Source organism: Crocodylus siamensis, chromosome 3, assembly GCF_052110815.1.
Source record: "Crocodylus siamensis isolate JL-2025a chromosome 3, ASM5211081v1, whole genome shotgun sequence".
Lineage (NCBI taxonomy): Eukaryota > Metazoa > Chordata > Crocodylia > Crocodylidae > Crocodylus > Crocodylus siamensis.
The window spans coordinates 25840009-25858126 of NC_143397.1; the positions used below are offsets into that span (position 1 = coordinate 25840009).

General features: G+C 47.6%; 1 protein-coding gene across 3 annotated transcripts in view; it reads left to right on the plus strand.

Annotated features, from left to right (window-relative positions):
- Positions 1 to 18118, plus strand: part of OSMR (oncostatin M receptor) — a 133247-nt gene that overhangs the window by 69949 nt on the left and 45180 nt on the right. For 2 of the 3 annotated variants that reach the window (XM_090037975.1, XM_090037974.1), the window contains exons 2-3: positions 2934 to 3040; positions 15246 to 15330. In XM_090037975.1, coding sequence (XP_089894101.1) covers positions 15258 to 15330 — 73 coding nt within the window. In that variant the 5' untranslated portion in view covers positions 2934 to 3040; positions 15246 to 15257. Of the gene's footprint in view, positions 1 to 4; positions 357 to 2933; positions 3041 to 15245; positions 15331 to 18118 lie in introns of those variants that run through there. The other variant, XM_090037976.1, reaches the window with a different exon arrangement.

An 18118-nucleotide genomic window follows, 5' to 3' on the forward strand; every position in this document is an offset into this window, starting at 1 on the left:
GGAGCGAGGATGCTCCGTGCCCTGCTTCAGGCGCCCGCTGGCTTCTGCCGCCGGCCAGGCGCGGGACCCCTCCGCTGCCACCGCTGAGGGAAGAAACCAGGCCCCGCTGCCCCGGCCCCCGCCAGAGGGACCCGGGCTCTCTCGGGGCCGCTTCCCGCCTGCTTTCCGTCTCTCTCCTGATCCTGCCTGCGCAGCAGAGCCGGCGGGCCTGTCCTTGGCTTGCTGGTGGGTGCTGCTGAAATGTGCCCTGCAGAAATCGTACCTGTGGAGGGCAGAGAGAAAGAGAGAGAGGAAAACGTCTGCATCTTCATCCGGCTGGACACAAAAGAGCAATGGTAGCAGCCCTGTCCTGCAAGGTCTGGCTAAGTTCTGGCTGCCCCCCCGTGTCCCACTCCTGGTAGGGGCTGAGGGGGTCACGCAGACGCTGGCGATCCTAACCCATGTGTTGCTGCCGACCTGGCTGTGCTGTCCAAGGGACTGTCACAGCCTGCTCTGCTCTGTTGTCTTGTGACAGCTCCACTTCTTAGCTGGAGTTGGAGTTCTCTTATCAAACCCATTCTTCAAACTCTTCACATGCACTACTCCATTTAAACTCTCTTTCTTTCTTTTTTGGTTTAAATTAGAGCCTTCACCGGAGAAGGTAGGATTCCACCTAATTCCTGGTGTAGGTGATAATACGTGTGGTTAGCCTTTAGGAGATAAAGCTGTCCTTATACCAGATCAGATGTGTACTAGACCTGACAGCTGTATAGACAGTTTATAAAAGCCTGTTATTTTACCTGTTAGAACACAACTGTTGATCAGAAATGATGCTAGATAATTAAAACCTTTGTTCAAGTGGCAGGGGAGAGGGAAGTCTGGATGTACAAGAGAGATTTGATCAGTTCTTTGATCAGTGTTTCACTGATTTATTTCAAAAGACTAAGAATGGATAGAGCATATTAATGTGTGTCATATATGAAAATCCTAATCAGGCCTAAGATGCCTCTTTGTTTATCCCGAGGGAGTTTATAGCTCCTACATTCAGATTGCCGTTCTGTGTAGTTGAAGCCCTGGAAGTGAAGTCAGATGAAAAATTTGAAGTCAGGAGACCAGATGTCTAAACCTGAGTTTGACCAGTGGTTTACCTTGGAAAAAATGCTTACATAAGATAAGACGCTGGGTTTAAAATGTTATCCAAGTCTGAAGTGTGGTTATTTTATGAGTTCTTGGAGTCCTACAGAAGTGTGAAGCCTTTTCTGGCTAACTTAAAAGTCAGGGAGGTATCTTGAAGCATATTGAGAGCTTAATAATGAAATTTATCCAGGGAGAGAAGACCCTGCCTTTGGCTCTAGCAGAAGAAAAGGGTTGAGGTGTGCATTTGTCCTTAAATGGGGTGAAGCCCACTACATGGATCAAGGAAATACCAGCAAGTAACTGGGAATGGCTGTCTAACAACAGGGTACAGAGCTGCTCCAACAGCTTTAGTCACCAGTTAAGGCAGGAGGGGGCTGTTCTTTCCCACAGCTGCATAAATGTATAAAGTACATCAAAACAGCCACCAACTACAGTTTGTATAACCTAACCAAAAAGGGAATATGATTCTGAATGTAGGAATAGGAATAATATTTTCTATTCTCTGGAGGCTATTAGCAAAAGGGTAAAAAAGAATGGCTTACATTAGCGGAGACCTAAGGCAAACTTCCAGACATTTATTTGTTTGTGAATAAACTAGAATTTATACTTATTAGTCAAGTCAAATGGTAGTCAATTCAAGTTAACAACAGAGAGAGAGAAAAAAATATGAATTTTAATTCCACTGGGCACGAAAAATATTAAAATCCTGGCAGCTCTGTTTTGCAAGATCTGGCTAATTTTGGCTTCACAAACTCTATTTTGGATGTATACCTGTAGGGGCAAGAATGTGGATAGAACTGAAGTGGTTTATCCAGGATAAAAGCTTTTATCATTTGTGCTGAGGATGAATCTGAGGTATCTGTGAGACATGGGAGTGATTTTTTTTCCCTTCTTGTAGAGCACATGATGTATAAACACTACCCAGTACATAATCTTTTTCTACAGCAGAAGACAATTTCTTGGAAACTAGAAGCTGAAACCTGTTTCTTTGCCAAAATCTATTTACTTGTGTGAAATGCAAATTGATTTAAGGACTCGGCTTGCCTGTGGTTTTAATTTTCATTAAGTACATGAAGGGCACTGGAGACAGAGTTTTATATAGGTAATATTGTGGACCTTACAGCTGGAAGAAGAATAATGCAGACAGGATTGACCTAGAGTCTGTAGGCATAATTTTTTTAAGGTAGGGGCAGTCTTTTAAAAATACATTTGTACAGCTAGCACAATGGGGCCTGATCCGTGGTGTTACTAGAGTATAAAGGACAATGGAATAAGTCAGGGGTTTTCAATCTTTTTGCATCATTGTACCTCCTGGCAGCAGGACACAGAGCAGTGGACCCCAACTGGTGAGTTGGAGGGGTGTGGGCAAGCGGTTGGATGTGGAGCGGCGGCAGCTACCACGTGCGAACTTCCCTTGTGTCCGGCCTGTCCGGCAGAGTCTGCGTGGCAGTGCTCCATCCCCGCCTGCCCATGCATACACCCTAGGGCCTTCCCAAGTCCCCCAGTTGACAGCCCCTGGAATAAGTCATTGCACTTTGGACAGTAAGGGCCAGATCCTTGAAGATATTCAAGCACCTAATTCACATTGTGTTAATGTGGCTTATGCACTTTTGCATTTGAGGATTTGAGTCTAAATATTTATATTAGATCATTCTTAACATTTGAATAATGGGAAAATGTTTACTTTTGTCCATAGTCATGGAAATGTGGGACTAGAAGGGAACTCAAGGGAAGTCAGCAGAGGGAGGCAGCATCAAGTATACTTAAACCATTCCTGTTGGGTATTTGTCTAACCCAGTGGATCTCAACCTTTTTAGGGTCAAGGCAACCCTCAGAAAACTCCAGCTTTTAGTTTTCAGTGGATTTTGACTACAGAAAAATACTAGAGCAGTTCTTCTGCTGCAGAGAACTTGGAAACACAACAGTAAGTTGGAATGTTTTTGATATTATTGATTCCTATATGAAATTTCTTGGTTTATCTCATGAAGGTGATTGCGTACCTAACAGCCCTAATATTGTATGGCACCTTTAAAATAATTTTGTGGCACCCTGGGGTGCTGTGGCAACATGGTTAAGAATTACTCATCTAACATCTTAAACACCTCCCACTGACTCTTAGGTAAACTGTTCCAGTCTTTCACTACTGTGTAAAGGCTTTCCTAAGAGCCAGTCCTAACCATTACTGTAAATTAGGCTGATTTATCCATGTCCACAGGGGGAAGAAGATGAACAGTTGACCACAGCCTTCTGAATAAGTGTTTTTTTTTAAGAACATAGTCAGGGTTTGAATTAGAGAGGAGCTGGAGCGGGGTGGGGGCTGAGCCACCCATAAGAGACAAGACCCTCCCATAAGAGATGAGAACCCCCTATGGGCTGGTCAGCACTCCTTCCACCCCCACCCCCACAACAGTCCAAAGCCCATGCACCATTGTGCACAGCCCCCAGCCTGCCCTGCGTCTTTCTAAGCAGCCCAGGCAGCAGCGGTGACTCCTTTTGGCTGCCACCACTGCTGGCCCCAGCCCTGGGAACCCTTGCACACAGCCCTGACCCAACCCATTTTTTTTGTAGATCTCCCCCAAGAGTCAACATGTATTTTGAGCCCTGAACATAATGTTAGCATTCAGTATCCTTTCTCTGGCCTGAGCAGGTTGGCAGTGTCAGAATGATTTTTGTATTTTTACTCACTGGCAATCTAATGTAATAGGCATAAGTAGTCCAGGAGCCAGACCTTCCCCTCCTGGGTGAGTTCTGTAGCCATGGGTAGATAGTCAGGCTTCTTCATGATTAGTCATCTGGTCCACTAGTTTTGGATGTTTGGCTGACACGTGGCCAAACTCCTTCAAAAGCAAAGTTGGAGAGTAGTCCTACCCTCTCTCTAGCTTAAAGTCTGGTAATTAGGGCACTCTTTTGGGTTGTAGGAAATCTGAGTTTGAGTTCTCCCAGGGTGAGGAAGAAGTTGCATGCAGGTCTCCAACTTCCCAGGAAAGTGTTTTAAACAGTACGATAGTACATAAAAGGCAGGCACTGGTGCCACCTCCTGTTCAGGCCAGGTTTGAAAGAACTGAGCAGGACTTCTTTAAAAAAGCCACTCGCAGGCCCCTGCCCAAAGGAGGCTTCTGGCTCTAAAAGCCAAAAGAATGGAGTTGCCCCAGCTCCAGAGAGGGGCAGTAGTCTAGACACTGCTATTCTTAGCAGTTGATGTGGTCTAGGCCAGGCATCGGCAACCAACAACTACAGGCTGGATCCAGCCCAGGGAGCCACTGGATCTGGCCAGTAACACTGCAAGGTGCGGTGAGGGGGCAGGCAGACAACCAGGCCAGCAAAATCAATGCTGCCTTTGTTGGGGAGGAGGGTGGGCACAGAAATAGTTGCTACCACAGTGGTAGCTGACTGCAATGCCAGGATCAGCACCTCAGCAGACCAACACTGCTCCATGTGTTAAAGCTGTCATGAGTGTACTGCTGCCTTGTTATGCCTCTATATCTGGCCCATCAAGCCAGGGGGCTTCACCCATGCCATGGCTGAGTGCCAGGAAGAAATGGCAGTACCTGGGTCCTGGCACTGACTTGCCTCAGACCCAAGTCAGGTCTTTCTGGCCTTTTGCTAGAAAAAACATTGCTGCTTGGTGGTCTAGGCCCTAGCCTGCTCCCTGTAGGCTCCCTGAAGTGCCAAACTATTCCTGGGCCCTAACTTTGCTTTGGGATGCCATTGGCAGGGGGATGAGGGCTGGCTGCCTACAAGTTATTGAACTGACCTATTCTCTTAATCCTGAACTAGTGACCTGTGTGGGTCTGATTTGAAAGGCCCACTTCCGACTCATACCTGATATTATAGAACCAGACCTGAACCCACAAGCCACGTTAGCAAGTCAGTGCTTTCCCAGGTGCCAAAAAGCATGGGAAGCTGCTTGTTGGGGAGGAGATGAGGGGGAAATGCAGCCAATCCTGGCCCCAGCTGGTGACATCAGCATGCTGCTGACCAGGCTTAATTACTGGCTTTTAACACCTACTTTGTTGAAGAGGGTGTTAATTAACTGGCTATCTCCTAGCAAAGGGTTTCCCTACTTGTAAATTAAACAAAACATAGAATCGTCGGGTCCGAAGGGACCTTGTAGATCTTCAAATCCGACCCCCGCCTGGGGACTTAAATGACTCCAGCTAGGTAGGCATCAAGCCTCTTCTTAAAGACCCCCAGGGCGGGAGCCAGCACCACTTCCCTAGGAAGTTGGTTCCAGATCCTAGCCACCCTGACTGTGAAGTAGTTCTTACGGATGTCTAATTTAAACCTACTCTCCAACAACTTGTGGCCGTTATTCCTTGTTATGCCAGGGGTGCTAGGGGAAACAAGGTCTCTCCCAAACCCTTCTGGTCCCCCCTAGTGAGTTTATAGACGGTCACCAGGTCCCCCGTCAGCCTCCTCTTGTGAAGGCTGAACAGGTTCAGGTCCCACACTCTCTCATTGTAGGGTCTGCCCTGTAGTCCCTGGATCATGCGGGTGGCCCTCATCTGGACCCTCTCAGTGTTGTCCACATCCCTCCTGAAGTGGGGCGCACAGAACTGGATGCAGTACTCCAGCTGTGGCCTGACTAGTGTCACGTAGTGGGGGAGGATCACCTCCTTGGCCCTACTTGAGATGCACCTGTGGAGGCACGACAAGGTCCAGTTAGCCCTTCCAACCGTGACCTCGCATTGTCGGCCCATGTTCATCTCGGAGTCAATAATGACTCCAAGATCCCTTTCTGCCTCCATGCTCTCAAGAAGGGAGTTTCCCATCTTATAAATGTGCTGCTGTTTACTACTGCCCAAGTGCAGCACCCTGCACTTGTCAATATTGAAGCACATCCTGTTTTTGCTAGCCCACCCCTGTATCCTATCCAAGTCTTGCTGCAGTCTTTCCCTCCCTACTAGCGTGCTCACCTCACTCCAAATTTTGGTATCACCAGTGAATTTAAACAGGGTGCTTTTCACCCCATTGTCCAAATCGCTGATAAAGAGATTGAACAGTGCAGGCCCAAGGACTGAGCCCTGGGGGACTCCACTGCCCACTTCTCCCCAGGTCTAATATGACCCATCCACCACCACCCTCTGAGTACAACCCTTCAGCCAATATGCAATCCATTTGACTGTGTAGGCATCAATGCTATAGTCGCCTAGTTTTTTAATGAGGACAGGGTGGGTGACGGTGTCAAAGGCCTTGCTGAAGTCCAGAAAGACTACGTCCACAGCGACACCTGCATCCAGTGCTTTTGTGACCTGATCATAAAAGGCAATCAGGTTGGTCTGACTTGACCTGCCCCTAATGAAACCGTGCTAGTTGCCCTTGAACATGATCTCTGAGGCTGGCCCATCGCAGATATGCTCCATGATGATCTTCTCGAAGAGTTTCCCTAGGATTGAGATAAGATTGACGGGCCTATAGTTGCCCGGGTCCTCCCTCCTCCCTTTTTTAAAGATGAGGACCATGATGGCTACCTTCGAATCATCTGGCACCTGGCCCAAGCACCACGAGTGCTCATAAAGCTGTGCCAAGGGCCCTGTAATAACCCCTGCTAGCTCCCTCAACACCCTGGGGTGGAAAGTATCTGGATCCACTGATTTGAACACAGCCAGCCCCTCCAGAAGCTCTCTAACCCGGTCCTCCCCAACCTGAGGTCTGGGGGCGTTCCCCTCGAGTCCATCTTGCATCACGGTGGGGAAGTCCCAGCCCCTGCCCAAGAAAACAGAGGTGAAGAATTGGTTAAAGAGGTCTACTTTCTCCTCTGGCGCAACCACCAGATGGCCCAGAGGATCTTGCAGGGGCCCCACATTTCCCGGTGCCTTCCTCATCCTCCCTATATATTTGAAAAAGGACTTTTTGTTATCTTTGATTTTGGACGCAAGTCCTAGCTCTATGTCTGCCTTCGTTTTCCTGACAGGCCCCCTACAGGCCCGAGTAGAGGAGGTATACTCCTCTTTGGAGATAGCACCCCGCTTCCACCGGGTGTACACCACCTTTTTGGCAATCAGGCATTCCTGGACACCCTTGGTGAGCCAGGGGAGCTTTTGGGCACTCTTGCCCCCCCTGCTTCTTGTTGGGATGGTCACCCCTTGGGCCTGGAGTATTGTCTCCTTAAGGAACAACCACTTATCTTGGGCACTGAGCTCCCCTGCTCTCGAGAACCCCAGCGCCTCTCCCACTAATCTCCTCAACTCCTTGAAGCTGGCTCTCTTGAAGTCTACGGCTACCACCTTGCTGCAGGCCCTTGACACCCTGTGCTGAATGGTAAACTCCAGCAAGCGATAATCGCTATCCCCCAGGTGGTCAAGAACCTGGAGGCCCCTTACCAGGTCGTTGCCTGTGGCCAGGACCAGGTCCAATGGGGCATTTCCTCTGGTGGGACTGTGCATCTCCTGAATTAAGTGGAGGTCCTGTATCTCAGCCAGGAACCTCCTGGAACAGTCCAACCTGGCTGACTGTTCCTCCCAGCAGATGTCCGGGTAATTTACATCACCCATGACAACTACATCCCTTGCCTTAAGTGCCTCTGCAAGCTGGCCCCAAAATTCCCAGTCCAGCTCCTTCCCTTGGCTGGGGGGTCTGTAGTTGACCCCCACTGTTAGATCCCTCTCCCGACGGCCCCCCTGTATCTTGACCCAGAGCATTTCAGCTTGCCCCTCCTTTGACCCCATTCTGCTGGCAGAGGATGTGTATTGCTCCTTGACATAGAGCACCACACTCCCGCCTTTCCTTCCTTCTCTGTCCCACCTGTAAAGCCCCTAATGCTAACTGCCCAGTTGTGGGATGAATCCCACCACGTTTCTGTAAACCCTATTATGTCTGGGTCTGAACTGGCTATTCTGAGGGCGAGTTCCTCCTGTTTATTCCCCATACTACGAGCACTGGTATATAGGCCTTTAAGGCCTTGCCTAGCTGCAACATGGCAAAGCTTATTTTGACCCGAGTCAAAATGTTTTTTTTCTGACCCACACCCAAACTGTAAAATGTGAACTAGTTCACATTCTGACCCAAACTGAAACCACTTTGCGGGTCATCCACTGGTATCCAACCCGATGCAGGACTGTCCTGAACCCCCACTTTCCCACCTGTCAGTATTCAGTCACTTTACCATTTCCTTCCCTCCAAACCCACTCCACAGAGAGTAAAATCTATTGTATCACAAAGCAGCAGTAATTCATTAACTTCCTTTGGATGCAATTTATACCTTTTCTTGAGAGGAAGAATGAGTTATAGGAGAAAAACAAAACAAAACAGGAAATTAGAGAGAAATCTTGACATAGAGAGAGAACAACAGAGTAAGCCAGAAAAAGAATGAGTAAGTCTATGGAAGACAGGTTTTCAGAAGAACCTGGTAGATGTATGTATTCATATTTAATGTACATGGATGCTCTTTGGTTTGTTTAAAAAAAAATGTTTCAGAATGTTACCCCTCTACTTGAGGCACTCGCACTTATCTGTCATCATCTTATTTTGTTCTCTATTTCCCACTTTTTAATTTCTGTCATCATCCATCTCCCACTTCTTTCCTGTTCCTTCACTACTAGTTTCTCTTGTTCTGTCATTGAAATGGTCTATGTCAGTGCATGCCTCATTAGACTTGGTGGTCCTTGGGTCAGGCCTGAATAGGAGCCTGGCACTTGAGCTGAATAGAGAAGAATGACATAAGCATCACCATGCTGTCATGAGATGGGGTCCCCAAGGATGGTTGTGTTACCTCTAGGGCCCCTCAACCATGCCAATTCAGCCTGATGGGCACCCTCTATTCTCACCCACCACGTCTTGATATAATTATAATAAATAGGGAGGCTGCCTTCAAGTCTACTTGGACACAGTTTTGATAGACCCCACTGAACCCAATGGGTTACCGGACCCCTTGAGGGTCCCATTTCACAATGGATGTCTCGGGACATCCCCACGCTTATGGGCCGTATGCGTGGCTCCAAACCTCCCCTTTACCATGCCCCAAGCCTTGCAGATGGTATTCTACACACATTATTGCCACTGGGTAAGAGTATAATTGTTGGATGGAGCTTCCCTGGAAGATGTAAGAGTGGTGGGTTGTTAGGTGCACCCACCCATATTAGTAGCTCCACTACAAGAATAAAACTTAAAACTGCAAACCCTCTTTCATGTGAACTGTTGTTACCTAACTTACTAGTACCCTTACAGTTTGCAAGTTCAGATTCTAAGAGCCACAGATCCTTAAAATGAGCAAACAGGCAGAAGAGTGAGCAAACATGTTAAATAGTCCCGGAAACGTAGAACTGAGGGTGTTATTACATATGCTCCATGGGTGAGGGTGGGGGCGCTCTAATAAGGGTGGCTCTAAGTCAAAGGTGTCTCGGGTATCAGTGTCCCCACATTTCAAAACGGTGGCAGGGGCACTTTAACTAAAACTTGTTGAACCAGCTTTAGTTAAGGTGCCCATGCTGCCATTTTGAAGTACAGGGATGCTAATACACAGGACATGGAGGCTGTGACAAGTACCATGCTCCAGTAGACTTGATTAATAGAGGCTGCTCGGACATGCTGTAATTAGAGCGTGTCAGAGCAGCCTCTGTGCTCATGTACAGGCACCTTAAGATTCTTAGCTGGGGTAAAACACCATAGCATTGGAGTCAACTGAAGTACAGTGATTAACATTGAACGAGGGTTGGGTCCAGGATATTAAAATGTACAGAAGAAAGATTTAAGCAAGAAAGGCGTCAATCAAACAAATAAAAAAACTAGTTTGCACATTGTAAATTAACATTAAATAAGCTTTTGATTTAGTGCAGATAAGGACACATTTAATCAAATGTGTAACATTACTGTACAATGTAAAGTACATAGTATTCAAGGTTCCAACATTTTAGTAAAATACTAAAGTTTTTTTCTAGTTTAGTTTCTTTACCACTAAGAGTTAAATATACAGGCATCTACATAGGTTACAGAGTCAGCCAATATAAGTATTTTGAATAAACTAATGTGCACTATACTTAGACAGCAAGACTAATCTATAATATTTAGATTTCTATACAGAAGATCAAACAATATAGACAGAGCCTTATTCTCATCTGAAGTCTGGTTTTCTGCACTTTGTCAATGATTTCATTTATGTCCACTTCCCAGTCAGAGTCCTATAAAGTTGTCTTAGTAAAGTCTGACACAAAATATTGAATCTACAAATAACGGGCCTCTTTTTATCACTCTTATATTGAGTCGTGCCTTACTCTGTTATGGGACTGTACACAGAGTTAGGCATTTACTAACTATGTGCAAAAGTCATAGGATCCCAAACTGTTTTGATACAATCTTCTTTTTCTAAGCATAGAACAGTAATAGTGAACTCTCAGCACTGGCAAAACCTACTTCAAGCACTACAATCAACTGGAAAAGTATTTGTGCTCAGAGGAGGGAATCAATTGATTAATGGTCCATTAACCAAATTAATTCTGCCCAAATGTATTCTTTGCCAATGCATTTTCTAAATGACAAGAAAAGGGATTGTTTGGACAAAAGAGTATTGTGTAAAGCTAATTAAATGGCATAACAGAAAGAAAGACATGCGAATAAAACAGGGGGTATACATTTCCTTACCAAACCCTTCCTGTCTCCTGCTATACAGTCTAAGGCTGTTCCCAAAGCAAGAATTTGAGGGAAATAGAAGATATTGCTACGTAAATGATTGCAAAGTTTGAGAGATTTCTTTGTTCTGGGACCCTGGAGATGTAGTTCCACCTAGTTCCTTATTAGTCCTTGTGGGGTGTCATTTAGACAAAGTTTAAGAGTCAGAAAGATTCCCCCTCCCCCGTGGCCAGCCACTACTCCTGTTTCAAAAATCTGGAGTTTTTAAATTTCCGGCAGGGACTTGGTCCTGAGCGTGCCGGATGTATGAGGTTATATTGTATTGGAATAGAGTGTTGTGTTAATAGCCATGTGTCAACAGAATTGGTGTTGTAAGATACAGAATTGTTTTGATATCAAAATAACTAACAAGAAAATAGTATGCAAGTCTGCCTCCTTTATTTAAATGCATATGGCTGACTCAGCCTTATGTGTCATTTTCAGGAATTAAGTAAATAGCTGGTTCAGTTTCAGTGAATTATGGCAATACACAGTTTCTGCTAGGGCCAAGAAAGCTGTTGGCAATGTTTCTTAAAGAAAGTAACTTTATTATATATTCAGATCAACAATGGAACAATTAAAGTAATTGGTGCCATGTACCTAAGAACATAAGCAGCCATACAACGACCAATGGGTCCATCTAGCCCAGTATTCTGCTTCGGCCTCTGACAGTGCAGAAGAGGATATAGAGGGAGAGAGCGAGCTTTGAACTGGGTATCTCTGGAGTAATCTATCCCCTATTCATTAATAGAGCTATCATCCATTAATAGATCTATCATCCATTAATTTATCCAGGCCTTGTTTGAACCTGGCTATACTATCTGCCTTCATCACCTCCTAGAGAAATTAATTTTATAACTTAACTACACATTGCATAAAAAGTACTTTCTCTTGTTAGTTTTAAATCTGTCAGCTATTGATTTCATCAGGTGCTCCCTAGTTTTAGTATCCTGGGACATGGTGAATAACAGTTCCCTGTTCACTTGATCCATACCTTTCATAATTTTATAGACTGTGATCATATCCCCCTTCTGCCTTCTTTCCATATTGAAGCATCCTAGCCTTTTAGTCTCGCCTGATATGGCAGCTGCTCCACACCCCTTATAATTTTTACCCATGGTAGCTGTCTTTTCTCTGATTTGACAACTCACTATTTCTCAGAGGCGATATTCTTGCCTGACTCATAGATAATTAATACTATGTGGATAACTGAAGAGCCTGGAGCTCCTACTCTTTCCCCCCCCCTCTGTACAGTTCACCTTTCAGGTATCTTTTCTATGGGGGTCAGAGATGGAGTGGTGGAAAAATTCCTTTTTATTTGTAATATATGTGTAATTCCAAAGCCCAGTACTGTAAATGTGAAAATGAAATCGAAATGGCCCCCATTCTTATTGTACCAACTTGTTGACTATGTAGCACCTATGAGCATTTATACACGTGCTCCAGAAATTGGGGGGGAAGGAGGGGCACTTTAATTTAAGTAGCTATGAAAGCCAATCTAATTAAAGTACCCAGAGCATCACATGCATCAGCATCCCCACCCTGAGCCTTCTTTGACTCTCTTGTGACAGGATCATCCTTCCTTTTTTTATCCTTTCTCCCTGCTTGGGCACTGACTTTGATGAGAGATGAAGGTGCTCTGTATCATGTAACATTGTACCTGATCAGTCCTTAGGGTCCAGTCTTGCACTTTCAGACCAATTTCTAGTCAGTTGCAATGAGAATCTCAAGGTACAAAGCAGGCTGTCAACACTGGGTTCTTAAACAGTTGAGACTGTCACTCATTTCTGTTCCTGGAAAGACAGAGAATTTGGTGCATTTATTTCAGTTAGAAACAAAGTGCCACAACAGAACATTGTAGATTTTTTTCTGGTTCATTGCTAGTAACTCAGGACACTTACACATATGCAGTGAGTCTGCTCTGATGCGCTAGAAATCCAGTCTGGAAATCTAGATTCGATTAATTGAGTCTGCCTGAGCACCTAATTGATGTGCCCGGTGCTGCAGCAGCAACATGTGTACAAGTGGCGCAGTGCACATTAGCGCTAAGAAAATGGCGGGTGGTGCACTTTGAACTAAAACACATTTGATATGCTTTAATTGAAAGCAAACTGCCACCATTTTCTCAGCGCTGATGCGTGCTGTGCCACTTATACACCTGTACTTGATGCAGCGCTGGGTGCTTTTAATTAGTGCAAATCGCTAATTAAAAGCTCCCAGGGCTGCCTTGGGAGCATGTGTAAAAATGCCCTCAGGGCAGGATCCAAGCCCATTTGCAGTCCATGGGATTCTTCTCATTGGGTGCATCTACAAGAGATGTTTACCTTACAGTAGGCCAGTTAGGTGCACAGTAAACGTCTTGCATCTACACATGTGCCCCTATTGGGCTGGAGTAAACTGATTTAATGTAAATACAAGTATTATTCTGCAGTGGAGTATTGAAGACAATACAAGTACTGTCCTGCAGTGGAGTAAAAAACTCTGCAGCAGTGCATGTATAGACATTGCCTGCCTGATAGCCCTGCACCTTTGTGACCCAGCCAGCCTCTCTGCAGCACATTGAGCTTGGTCAGAGCAGCCTTGGGTTGGCAGGCTAACCCCCCAAAACCTTTGCCAGCCAGGGCTGCTCCAAATCAGCTCAATGTGCTTTGCTTGTCAGGTGCAGGAGCAATAAACTGTGGAGTGATAAGTTCTGGAGTTTTTTCAAACACATTAATATGCGCGTGCAGATGTGCCCATTGACTCTGAGAGGCCTCAGATCAGCTCCAAGGGGAGCTGAATTCTGTTCTCTCATCCATGGGATATTTTACAAATTACTTTTGCTGGTATGGTGTAGAGATTCATAGATTCATAGATTGTTACGGGCTGGAAGGGACCTTGCAGATCACCTGGTCCAGCCCCCCCCACTCTAGGCAGGAAGACAGCTGGAGTTAGGTGACCCCAGTGAGGAGACTGGCAGTTTCCTCTTGAAAACCTCCAGGGTAGGTGACTGCATCACCTCTGGAGGGAGTTTATTCCACAGCCTGGACACCCTGACTGTGAAGGAATTTTTCCTGGTATTAAACCTGAAGTGGCCTTCCAGGAGTTTGTATCCATTGGTCCTGGTCTTCCTCGGGGGTCCCTTAGTGAACAGTTGTTCACCAAGCTACTGATTTACTCCTCTGATATAGTGGTAAGCCGCTATCAAGTCCCCTCTCAACCTTCTCTTCTTTAGGCTAAAGAGGCCCAGGTCCCTTAGCCTTTCCTCGTATGTTTGCCTTGCAAGTCCCTGATCATACAGGTGGCTCTTTTCTGGACCATCTCAAGTTCTTCCACGTCCTTATTGAAGTGTGGTGCCCAGAACTGGACAGTCCAGTACTCCAGCTGTGGCCTCACCAGTGCTGAGTACAGTGGGAATATCTCTTCCTTAGTTTTACACGAGATGCATCAGTAAGTACATCCCAGCATGATATTTGCCCTGCTGACCCCTGCCTCACACTGATGGCTCATATTCATGTGATGGTCAATCATTACCCCTAGGTCTCTTTCGGCCATGGTGCAAGTCAAGCTGTCACCACTGAGCCAGTATGTATGTTGCGGGTTGTTTGCCCCCAGATGGAGCACCTTACACTTGGAAGTGTTAAACTTCATCTGTTTCTGCGCAGATGAAGTGTTAAACTTCATCTGCCCAACTCTTGAGGCTGTCCAGGTCTGCCTGTATCTGCAACCTCTCTTCTGACGTGACCACACTGCCACATAACTTGGTGTCGTCCGCAAACTTGGCCAGCAAGCTTTTCACTTCCGCATCCAAGTCATCGATAAAGATGTTGAAAAGCAGCAGTCCAAGCACAAACCCATGAGGGAAACCAGTGGACACTTTGTGTCAGGAGAACTCTCCGAGTCCTATCCTGTAGCCAGTTTCGCACCCACTGAACCGTTGAGCAACTGAGCCCACAGTTTTCCAGTTTTCCCACAAGGATATCATGGGATACTAAATCAAAAGCCTTTTGGAAGTCTTATTTACTTATGTGGTAGATCCAGAAATGTAGAAGATATTCTACCTATTAGGTGCCTAAGTGCAATTGTATTTCACCTTAAGCCCCTGAAAAACCATTAGTGAAAAATACAAGTCGTTTCTTTTTGTGACTTAGCTTTAAAGCCAAGATAATGGTGCATTTCAAAGGCAGACGTATCAACCGATTTACAGAGATGCAGAAGTGGGCAGAATAGTTCTTGGGTACCTAAATCCACAGTAAGTGGAGCTGATTGTGGCTGCTGGTGCTTAATTTAATCTTTGCTAAATTGGGTGCATTTTTTACCTTTTCTAACCAGATCATAAGAGGGACCAGTACTTTCTTTTTACTTTCTATATTTCTTTGGAGGAGGGCTGCAATGTTGTAGCTGTTATGGTCTAGGAAGTATGTAAGATGTAAGGACTTTTTTGTGATATCTTTTACTGAGTCAATTGTATAGTTGTGAGAGCTTTATGACATATCCTTGCCTGTCTTCTTGTGAAATTTACTCTTTCACAATATGTTCTTTTCCAGGGAAGTTGGATAATGATGAATCATTTTGGGCTTCAGACACTGCTCCTCTGTGTGACAACTTGCTTCTGTATATATCACACTAAAGGTAACTATCTGAAGCATGCTTCTTTTGAAATACATATACAACAAATAGAATTTACTGTGAAGAAATTAAGGTTGTCTCATTCCCAGCTTTCCTGGATTGGTTGCTCCTGGATTGAGCAACATATCACGACATTAACCAAATTGTAGGTTCATAGATGTTAGGGCAGGGGTGGGCAAAATATGACCCACAAGACCATCCTATCCAGACCACAGGGCCCCTAAAAATTTAGAAAATTAATATTTATCTACCCTTGGTTCCTGTAAAAAATGACAGGGCCTAGGGGAAGCCTGGTGGGCTCCCACAACAGCAGGGCTTGCCCGGCCCTGCCCCCACTAGCCGGAAGTCTCAGCCAGGGCTTCTGGCCTGGGAGCACATGGCTGCCCTGTACCAGAACCTCAGGTAAGCCAGTGGGGAGGAAGGGCAGGAGGGGACCCCAGGCAGGGAAGGAGCCTGGGGAAAAGCTGAGCATGGGGTGGGGGAAAGTGGCCTCCTGTTCACCCTGTGGCTGGTGACCCGCACTGCAGCTGCTCACTGCCTATGTGGGGCTGCCTGTTCCTGGTCTGGACAGCTCTGCAGCTGTTTGCAGCCTGCACAGCAGGGAGCGCTGGCCATGGGGCGGGTGAGGGGTCACTTTTCTCCATGCTGGGAAGGAGCCTGGGGAAAAGCTGAGTGCTGGGGAGGGAAAGTGGCCCCTCCCCCAGCCAGGGCACCAGCCAGCACTCCCTGCTGCAGGTGCTCACAGCCTGTACGGGGCTGTCCTGAGCAGGCACAGGCAGCCCCATGCAGGCTGCAAGTGGCTGCAGCATGGGGTGCCAGGCATGGGTTGGGTGAGGGGCCACTTTTTCCACCCCCTCCACAGTCAGCATCACCTTGTAACCCAGCCCCGCTGGCAGCCTGAGCCCTGCGCCAGCTCTGGGCTTGCCCATTGGGGCTGCATGTGGCAACAGCAGCTGTGGTCCCCCCGCTTGCCATGCCAGGCAGTGTTTGCCACTGCAGCCTCTGGGCTTTCCAGTGCAGCAAGCGGGGAGGCTGCAGCTGCTGCCACTGACAGGCAAGCCCAGAGCTGTCGCAGAGCCCAGGCTGGCAGTGGGGCCAGGTTACAAGCTGGTGCTGAGCATGGGCAAAACCGGCCCCTCACTCACCCCGTGGCTGGTGCTCTGCGCTGCAGCCACTCGTAGGCTGCAGGGGGCTGCCTGTGCCTGCTCCAGACTGCCCTGTGTGGGGCCATGGGGTGGGCAAGGGGCTGTTTTTCCCCATGCTCAGCACCAGCTTCTTTCCTGCCAGTGAGCAGGGGGTTGGGGCTGTGCGCTGCCCCCTGCCTGTACCGTGGGGCACTGGGAGTAAGCAGGTGCGGGAGCCAGCGGGAGCATGGGGCCTGCACCAGTGTCCCAGGGCCAGTGCCAGCAGGGCCCAGAGCAGGGTGGCAGGAGCATGGGGTCCCAGCTGGCCGCAGCTCTATGGAGCTGGGCCAGCTTCCCCCTCTCCCTGCTGGTGCAGCCCAGCCTGGCTCCACAACCCCTGACAACCTGTGCCCCGCTTTGGGCCCCACCAATGCTCACCCTGGGACATTGGTCCCAGGATGGTGACCAGGAGGTGGGGCACCTGTCAAGAGGTGGGGCTACCCATGCAGCTCTCGACAGCTTGCCAACACTGGGTAAGCAGCCCTCTGCCCAAAATAATTGCCTGCTCCTGTGTTAGGGGCTGGACTGGACCGCATGAGATCATTGGGTCTAGCCCCCCTGCACTTGGGCAGGAAAGACAGCTGAGGTCAGATGACACCAGCAAGGTGAACAAGACATCTGATGGTGCACACACACACACACGCACGCACACACGTCAGGAGTCTGAGGCATGACTGGGCCACAGACCTTTATGCATCCAATGAGGATGATGTCCGCATCTTGTGCAACTGCCCCTTTCCTGTGGTAAGGAAGAGTGAGTGCTATGCTCCCAAGGTCCCTGATTTTGTCACTGGCAACATCATGGCACCCCTGACATCCTGGTCAGGGGCATGGCCTACCCCTTCCTGCCCTGACTTATGATACCCCATGGGGGGGAGGCCAGCCTGCTGGAAAGAACATTTCAACTACAGACTGGGCCTGGCACCAAGAGCACGTGGCACAGGGATGGGAGAGACAGCAAGTCTTCCCTGATGTGTGTAGTCATGGCCCTGCACCATGGCAGGCTGTCCAGATCTGTGAAGCCCTGGCTAACTGCCTTCTTACCTGTGTGGATTGGGAGCCCTCCCTGTATGAATAGGTCTGGAGGGCTTCAAGTGCTCTCACCCTAGCACTGAGCCATGGGTCTCCAGCCCCAGGCTCTGTTGGTCCCATGTCCCATGCACCACAGCCTACAACTCAAGCTTCCTGGCCACTGTCTCCCTTCCCCTCTCCTTCCCTAATCTCCTCCCCGGGAGGCACTCACTGGGATGCAGGGTAATGCAATGTGAGGAGGAGACATGCCTCAGTTTAAAATGTTGCGGTTGCCAAACTTTTCCTGTGTTTAGTAAAGTATACCTGTTGAACACTGCCTGTGTCTCAGCTTGGTTCCTCCTCTCAGTTAACACAAAGTAGTAAACCTTTGGCAGTGACAGGGTGGGGAGGAGGGTTTGAGAACAGGGTGACAGAACCTAGAAGGGGGTTTGGGGAAATGCTGCAGGGCCTGAACTCAACAAATCTGAAACCTTGGAGGGGAGGCATGGGTTAGGGGGCTTTTGACTTGGTACCCTGCTTTCAGGGATCTGGAGTCAAGACCAGAGACTTCTCCATGGAGGAGCTGGACAGCTGCG